General features: G+C 32.8%; 1 protein-coding gene across 2 annotated transcripts; it reads left to right on the top strand.

Moving 5' to 3' along the window:
• The first annotated feature begins 316 nt into the window (after positions 1 to 316).
• LOC115456332 (prostamide/prostaglandin F synthase) lies at positions 317 to 8272 on the top strand. Of its 2 annotated transcripts, none has more exons than XM_030185352.2 (7): positions 317 to 495; positions 4198 to 4293; positions 4588 to 4696; positions 5290 to 5418; positions 6101 to 6234; positions 6660 to 6731; positions 7685 to 8272. In XM_030185352.2, exons 1-7 carry the CDS (start codon positions 436 to 438, stop codon positions 7700 to 7702), a joined length of 618 nt encoding a protein of 205 aa, XP_030041212.1. In that variant the 5' UTR covers positions 317 to 435; the 3' UTR covers positions 7703 to 8272. The 2 variants fall into 2 exon arrangements, with proteins under 2 accessions (XP_030041212.1, XP_030041211.1); XM_030185351.2 differs by lacking the exon at positions 6101 to 6234 and adding an exon at positions 6282 to 6415 and having other exon boundaries at positions 318 to 495.
• Positions 8273 to 8333: the final 61 nt, after the last annotated feature.

Here is an 8333-nt window from a genome sequence, read left to right as displayed (position 1 = left end):
ATTATTTCATGAAAACATAAAAAACACGTTGAATTTTTCCTGCTTTTAAGTGATATATTATTATTTATATTGTGCTAGAAAGTTATATTTATTATCAATTATTAAGACATTCTCGAAACTAGTTAGGTCTCTACCTTTCTTATATGAGAAATAAGTACATATAAACTCTAGATAACATTTATTTGCCCTAGACTACGATCCACTCAGTAAGAATAAGTACATGAAACAATTTCAAAATTGAACTATTATAATCGATACATATATATGGCAAAATATGTAGCTACTATCGATATTTTTCCTATCCCTATACTCGAGACTTCCTGTCAAGTGTCATCAGTCTGCTAACTGTTGTCATTTACGGTACATTTAGATCTGGTTAGCGGTTTTCGGCATTTTTTTCAAACTAAACTTTTATTTCTTCTGAATACACAAAAAATGTCCTCAGATATAACAGAAATTGGCGCTCAGAAAGTAAAAAGCATTGCAAATGGAGAGGTAAGTAACTAACTAAAAGTAATGTCCGCCGGAAATATTTGGAATTAGAAAACTTATCATGTTATAATTTGTCCGAGATAAATTATTGGAATTATCTATAGATGACGGATTTACTATACATTTATCGTTAGATCAATGTTCAGTTCATGTCTATTGTTTTACTTAGTTGTTTCGCAACAGATTGCAATTTATAGTAATCATTGAAGTGTGATGAATATTTTTTTTTTCCGACGTATGCGTTGCATTCTTACTTACCGTTGAAATTTTATTGCGCCATAAGATGTATTGCAAAATAAGGAAAAAGTAAATCTATCTTTGTTACATACACTTATTAAAATTGTAGAAATTTCTTTTTTTTATTCGTTTATATTTTTGTATATTTTTTTTTTCAAAGCTGTATCTGAGAAACTGTCATTATTAGTTTGTGTAGTTCTACGTTTATGAACATTGTTGCCCTTAATAAAATCCTGCAAAACTTTCTAAAATATTAAATAGTGTATATCAAGTCTATAAAAATTCTCTTCAAAGTATTAGTTCATTAGTTTCTCTATTGCGCCATTAAAGCAGTTTTTACAAATATACACACTTAAGTAACAATATTGATAGAATTGGAACAACAACTGTTACATTTGTGCAACTTAATTGTATTAGTTTTTATATTTAATTCATGTATTAGTGTAAAAAATTGGTGGCCAAATAAATAAATAAAATAAACAATGTAATTGTAAATAATATTGGAAGGCTTTTTTAAGCAATTTGAAAATAAGTTTTTTTGTTTTTATCAAGGTTTCCTATATACAGCTGATGCAATAAACATTCCCACTCAAAATTTGTTATTCTGAACCTGAGACTAAACCAAACAATATAAATAAACTCAAAAAAGTGAATTGTGATTTGTCAATTATTGCGATCTATACAAAAAAGTGTAGGGATGTTTATAGAATTCAGCCATATTTTTTTTTATTGGCTATAGCAGTGCCAGAGAGACTGGTAAGGTGTTGTATACCAAATCAGTATAGTCAAATCATTTTATTTCTTTTTTTTGTTACATAAGTCATCCACTATTCATAAACGTTAGGTTTAAGTTTTGTATCCTTTTATTTCCCCTTACCTGCCAGCCCGAGCTGACTATTTTGGTTTGTACCTTGTATTCTTTATAAATTTTATCCCCAATTTAAAATGTTCATAGGTATATGAGTAATTTTAGTTGTTATTTGACATATCTTAATTGCAACTTTCTTTGCATGTGTGATAAATAAACTATTTTATTTTTTTATTTAAGGCTAGAATTTAGAATATATGAGAATTTTGAAGCTTACTACCTTCAAACCAATATATTTGTTCACAATGTAAGCTGTATGTAACAGGAATAATATTAGTCTGTCCCTTTATCTTTATTGTTGTGTTGGCACGGATTATGGGCCTTAATATATTGCCTTCTTATCTTCTTAGTAACTAAGTTCATAATATGCCAAACAGTATATCATTAAAAGATTGTTATACAGCAGAGACGGCAAGTCAGTTGCCTGATGGTATATGGTCTCTACCAATGCCACAGCTAGGTAACATAGGGTGCAGAAACCACTTAACATCAGGTGGTGGTTTTATTTTCTAAACATTCTATAAAAAGATACCATTGTTATATGGTCTATCTATGCTAAAAAGAATTCTCATCGAGGAGCCATGGTTAGGCTATGCTATTTGACCTTTAAAAAAAAAGGAAATTCTTAATTATTTTTAGAGTATTGTATGGCAAAAGGAACTCTAATAGTATAACTTTATTGTCTGTCTATCAAGACACTTTCATTCAGCAACATGTAGAGGTATCAAGTTAAAGTTTATATTAAATACTTCGGTCTATGGTCCCCTTCAGTTGTGAAAAATTAAAAACTTTAAATTAATGCGTTCAAAATTAACGACTGTTTACGCTGCCTTTTTTGTGATTCTAATAGGCATTAAACCCTTAAGATAATTTCCCTTGACCCAGAATCACGAAATTTGGCAAGAAGCAATGTCTTACAGCACATTTAAAGGAACAAATACTAAACAGTAAATATTACGTAAATAATGAAAAAAAGTGTACAAAACTCTTGATGTGCAAGTCCAATTCGCACTTGTACAGTTTTTCAATGCATGTACTTCAATTATTCTGAGATTTGTGAACCGATTTGCTTGCTGGCATAATTGGTATTAAGTTCTCAAGGTTAGGTAGATTTTACTGAACTTAAATGCAATATAAATAAAATTTCATCTGTATATCTGTCTCGCATTACAGTAATTTTATTTACCTACATATTATCTTCCATTATCAAGTGTCAGGTGTCAACAGATATTTATATTGTGTTGTTTTTCTCGAGTGCTTTTATCATTGTCCTTGTAGTGAATGTCCCTTTTGTTATAATAACATTTAATTGTTTAATAGTTACTTTTAACTGTAATTTTTGATCAATCAGTCCTCCAGACTGCTGTAATTATACGAAAATTGGTCTGAAATTAAAATGATTAATATTTGACAGCATAGATATATGTTCAGTTATTGATTCAGACTGGCTGAAGTTTGAATTTTTCATTTTTGTCAGATAATACTAGAATTTTGTTGGTTGTATATTAGCATTGAGACAATACGAACTAATGATAAACAACATAGATATATGAAACCGATTATCTGCATTCTCCGGTAACTCTTGTTAAGTTAAAATATATAATCGTTTTTGAGAACATTATATAAAAAAATCGATAATCTGTTTTACAATATAAGCAAAGATATTATGTTACCAATAATTCTACAGCAAATTTAACAAGCATAAAATAATTTACTTTAAACAATTTATTTCACTGTAACATAATATTTAATGGTATACACTTAATTTGTTTAGGTTTCCTGTTCCCATCATGTAATTAGGTATGAGTAATGCATTGTATAATTATGCAAAAATAATTATAGCATGGTATGCGGCTAATTATTTGATATTAATATAATTCTAGATAATAAAGTACCATTACTTTACATGGTAGTGTTTAATGATTTATTTGTTATCAATTTTAAACATTTGATTCAATTTGATTTGTCATTGAATAATTTTTTTTATACGAGCAGAGCACTGTGACCCTTCTACACCTGATGGTAAGTGGAATGGAATCCAATAGAATGTCGACTGACGAGAGATGATTACCCCTCGGCAGTCGACACAATTATGCCGGCATGTTGGAATCAATAGAATGGAAAATACTTTGGTGACTGTGTACTAGTCGATTCTTTTTTCTTTAATTTAATATGACGAAATTTTAAAGGCAGAAATATCCATGATTATTAATTATTTTTACGTTTTTCTTTCAACTGCGAGAACTAATCACTAACTAGACGTGAATTTAAATTCTTTACTTGCCAATACTTGTTTAGTTACCCAGATTAAAGGTGAAACAAAATGTATGAAAATGGACCTTGAGGTATCGCCTTAAATTATCTTTATTCTTTATACACTTATTATCATCAACAACAAAGATATATTTAAATGAAATTCTATTTTAAAACATAAGATTTTCTTTGGATCCCATAGATGGCGCTGTTGGCAAGATTTACAAGATAAAAGGTAGTTCACATAAAATGCGGTCTATGTAAAAGGTCTATGGCAGGACAACGTTTGCATGCCACTATGACTATACAGAAGGTTGTAAAAACTACATGTTTTTTTTTTGTTTCAGGTAGTAGAGTTGAAGTCGTTCTGGGAGAACCAGAATGTCGCTATCATCTTCTTCCGCCGTTGGGGATGCATGTTCTGCCGGCTTTGGGCTAAAGAGGTGACAACACTTTTTGATGTAGAAAAAATATAAAAAAATTACAGGCACAGCAAAGACTCCACGGCACCTATGTCGACATAAGTGTGCTATGACATGATTATCTCTCGCCAGTAGACACAATTATGCCGCCCTGGTAACCCGGATATATACAGGCTGCTCCAAGAACGCACTTACATGAACTATTGTAGGTTTTACATCTTGCTCCCGGTGTTTGCCTTTCCGGATACAAATCCTTTTGGCCGGATACAATTATGATACCACCGGCATTATTTGCATGAATATTTTTTTTTGCAGTTGGGCGACATAAAGCCTGTTTTGGACAAACACAACATTAAGCTAGTCGGGATCGGAGTTGAGGAGGCGGGCTCGAAAGACTTCGTCGACGGAAAGTACTTTGATGGCGGTATGTGCTTTATATTTTATTTTATGCCGGTCCAGCGACTTGGTTCAAGAGTCTCTCGCATTTCTTTGGTCGAAGTGAGTTCGCTGCACCTGATGGTGAGTGGAAGGCGTCTACGTAGTTTAGATTGACGAGAGATGATTATTTCTCGCTAGTTGACTTTATTTTGACCTGGTCCAAATAGGATATATACTGGTTGACGCCCTGCTCTTCGAAATTGTAGCATGATGGTTGTTTGTAATGAGAATAATTAGTAGAATATTATAATATTGAGGTTAATTCATGCGATTTGTGGAAATAAAATATCATTTCTATCATAAATGTCGTAAAACCATTCGCGGTGCCTCGCCGCTTCATACTATCTCTTACATTTGTTCGTACTTCTTACTTCTCGCTGCGTCGCATTAAGTCACCGCTCAGAGCTACAACTACATCATTTGGCCCTTAGAGTTATAAAATACGTACATACAATTAAAAAAGTCCTCTTGAAAGTGCTACTGCGACAGCAATCCACCGGTCTAAAATGACCCATTTCAAATGAACACCCTGTAAACACAATTTGTACCCATAGTGATGTATTGCGTATGTTATTCCAGATTTATACTACGTGGAGAATATTTCTACGTACCAGCTGTTGGGTTTTAAACGGTTCAACCTGGTCACCATACTGACTTCACTATTCTGGAAGCAGTCGAGGGAAGCTATGGTCAAGGGACGGGCTATGGGTAAGTTATGGTATTTTTATTTTTATCATAATTCGATGGCTTAAAAATAGCGATATTCACTTTTTAGCGTTTCGTTGTCAAAGTACTGTTTACAATCAAACCTATTTATTTCAAAAGTTAATAAACGGTAAGCCAAACTCCATTAAAAAAAATTACTAACTTTTTTTAATGGGTTTGGTAGTAAAGATTACCTCGATATGAAATTCCTTGAAGTCCGATTGAGATAACAATTACCTAAGCGGTCTGAGTTAAGATTACAGCTATTTATTACTATATAACATATTTTTTTTTAAAGTAAGGTAGCGGCGATAGCCCAGTTAGTTGTGGAACGGACTGCCGAGACGAATGTTCGCAGGTTCAGACCCCAAGGGCACACACCTCTGACTTTTGTAATAAATATGTGTGTATTCCTTGTGAATTATCGCATGCTTTAACGGTGAAGGAAAACATCGTGAGGCAACCTGCATACCTGAGCAATTCTCTATAGGAATTTCCGAGGGTATGTGAAGTCTACCAATCCGCACTAGGCCAGCGTGGTGGACTAAGGCCTAAACCCTCTCAGTAGTAGAGGAGGCCCGTGCCCAGCAGTGGGACAGTTGTATAATACAGGGCTGATATTATTATTATTTATTTTTTAAAGTAGCTAGACAAACTTCTACTAATCAATATGAAAAAAACACAGGCCTAGAAAACGATCTAATTGGTGACGGATTACAAAATGGCGGCGCGTTTATAATAAAAGAAGGCGGGAAAACAATATATCACTTCGTGCAAATGGCGCCGGCTGATTATTTCACTGGCGCGGATATATTGAAGGTTATTTTTTTTGTAATGTAGTTTTTTTTGTGTATTTCCTAATGTAGGCCTAGGAGGTGATTTGAAGGGTGATTGGGTGCAAACCGGCGGTGCGGTTTTGGTGGAAAAGGGCGGGAAATTGCTCCGCCATTTCCAACAGTCTGGCCCGAGCGATCATCTGTCCAATTTGGACATTTTGAAGGTTTGTTATAAAAAAATATTTTTCAGAAAGTAAGTTTTTTAAAAGTAGAATAATAAAATCGATATAGAATATTTTTTTATGGCGTTAAAGTTTAAAATTTTTAATTCTTAAAAAAAACTTTTACGCGCATTTAATGTCTAACATCATTCTTTATGCGTAAAAAAAAAACAAATTAAAACTATTTCCATTATAATTCATTATGGAAGATAGGATGTTGCTCAAGTATTATTTTCATTAATTTCAGCACTTCGGCTTGGAGAACGAATACAATCCGGAGACAATGGCCAACAAAAAACCCGAACCTGCAGAATGCACTGTATGTATTAAGATTCTTTGATATCCAAACCATATTTTCTAACATACATTTTCTAACAAGAGGCAAATGAACGTCACTTTCTTGGTTTAGTTGGGGCGTATATGTCCTGTAGATTGAGCAAACCTGGGTTCGATTCCCAAGGAGTATCAGAGAGGGTATTCAAAAAGGCAGTTAATCATAAAACCTAAGCTGAAATTCGTCCTACACATAGACTTGAAAAAAAAATACATGTAGTCATATAAGTACAGCTGGAAAAACAATAAAAGGTAGAGAAATCTTGGTAAATAGGGTTTCTATGGCAATTATCATCACCGTCTACGGAACATCAACATCAAAGATTATGTCTGAGGAACAATTTCTTTTAGATACTTGGTAATATGATTCTTAACGGTCGTTCTTAATTGTTGTTTATGTAAAAATGTAAAACCTGAGTTGTCTTAAATAACTTCTTTTAGGTACTAACACTAAAACTTGTGCTAGCTCACTCCTAATTTCGCAGTGAAATCTACACTAGCGCCATAAGTGAAACTTTACTTGCATAACGCTAATCAGCACTGTGTAAAAAAAAATCGATGGTCATACTAGAGTTATCACACGATTGTACTAGAAATGTCGGAGTTATTTCACTTTATATTGTGTTTACAGAATTACATTACTGGGCCCTTATTCTGTATGATAGTGTAAACGCGTAACGCGGCCGTGTCATGTTATCTTCGAGAAATGTGCGTGGAATGGTATTCTGTAAGCCAAATTTCTATAGTCCTAAACATGATGCGTTGTGTTACGTGCTTGTTACGCACTGTTTAAATAACGTGCGGGATAGAGAATAAGGCCCCTGGTATATTAATCAGAAACTTTTTATATTTGTGTCCATATTTTTTTTTTATTAAATTGAATTTTTATATGTAGTTAGAACTAAATAATAAAGATATCACAAACTTTCCAATTTCCAGACAGAAGCTAAGCCTTAACTGGAGAGCATTGCTGAAGGATCGCGCGCTGGCACCGATCCACACAATATGGACAGAGAGGCGATGTAAACGCACTTGGGTTTAGTTTGGTATCCATTGATGGTTTTGTTTTATTTATATGATATGTATTTGTATTTGGAGGCTATGATACGTCGGCGATGGATTCGACGTTAATAAAAAAGATAGAGTATTTTTGGAATATAAAAAATTGCACAGCAATAATAGGGTTATATAAAAATTGTTAAATTAAACGTATTTAGGATAGTGATGGGTCAAATATGACCCGGTAATGGAATGTATGGGTAATTTTTGACCCATTTGTAATTGTTTTTAATGGATAGCAAAGCTAAATATGGTCAAATTTGCAATATAATGAGAGTGGTAAAGTTGGTTAAAAATGGTTTTCATACCATTATTTTTCCTATGGAACTTAAATTATTAGTAGGATAAAAAAATGCTGTAAATTTTAAATAAGAATGTTTTTTTCAAACGATTTATAATGAGGCTGAGAAACCTGCATATGGTAAAAAGCGGGTTTATGAAAAAAAGAGGCTTACTGTTACTAGAAAGAAAAAAAACTGTCAATGGATACTTTTTTTTTTCATTTTTTTGGGTTAAAGTTATTTTATGT

The sequence above is a fragment of the Manduca sexta genome, chromosome 2 (assembly GCF_014839805.1).
Source record: "Manduca sexta isolate Smith_Timp_Sample1 chromosome 2, JHU_Msex_v1.0, whole genome shotgun sequence".
In the NCBI taxonomy this organism is placed as follows: domain Eukaryota; kingdom Metazoa; phylum Arthropoda; class Insecta; order Lepidoptera; family Sphingidae; genus Manduca; species Manduca sexta.
The sequence above is the reverse complement of the archived record's forward strand: the minus strand, read 5'-3'. Positions and strand labels throughout refer to the sequence as shown.

Excerpts from the sequence above, each read along its gene's own strand:
- LOC115456332 (XM_030185352.2), top strand. The coding sequence starts at position 436 with ATGTCCTCAGATATAACAGAAATTGGCGCTCAGAAAGTAAAAAGCATT. Across the intron at positions 5,419-6,100 it reads GGTCAAGGGACGGGCTATGG|GCCTAGAAAACGATCTAATT; the intron begins GTAAGTTATGGT and ends AAAAAAACACAG. Across the intron at positions 6,235-6,659 it reads CTGGCGCGGATATATTGAAG|CACTTCGGCTTGGAGAACGA; the intron begins GTTATTTTTTTT and ends CATTAATTTCAG.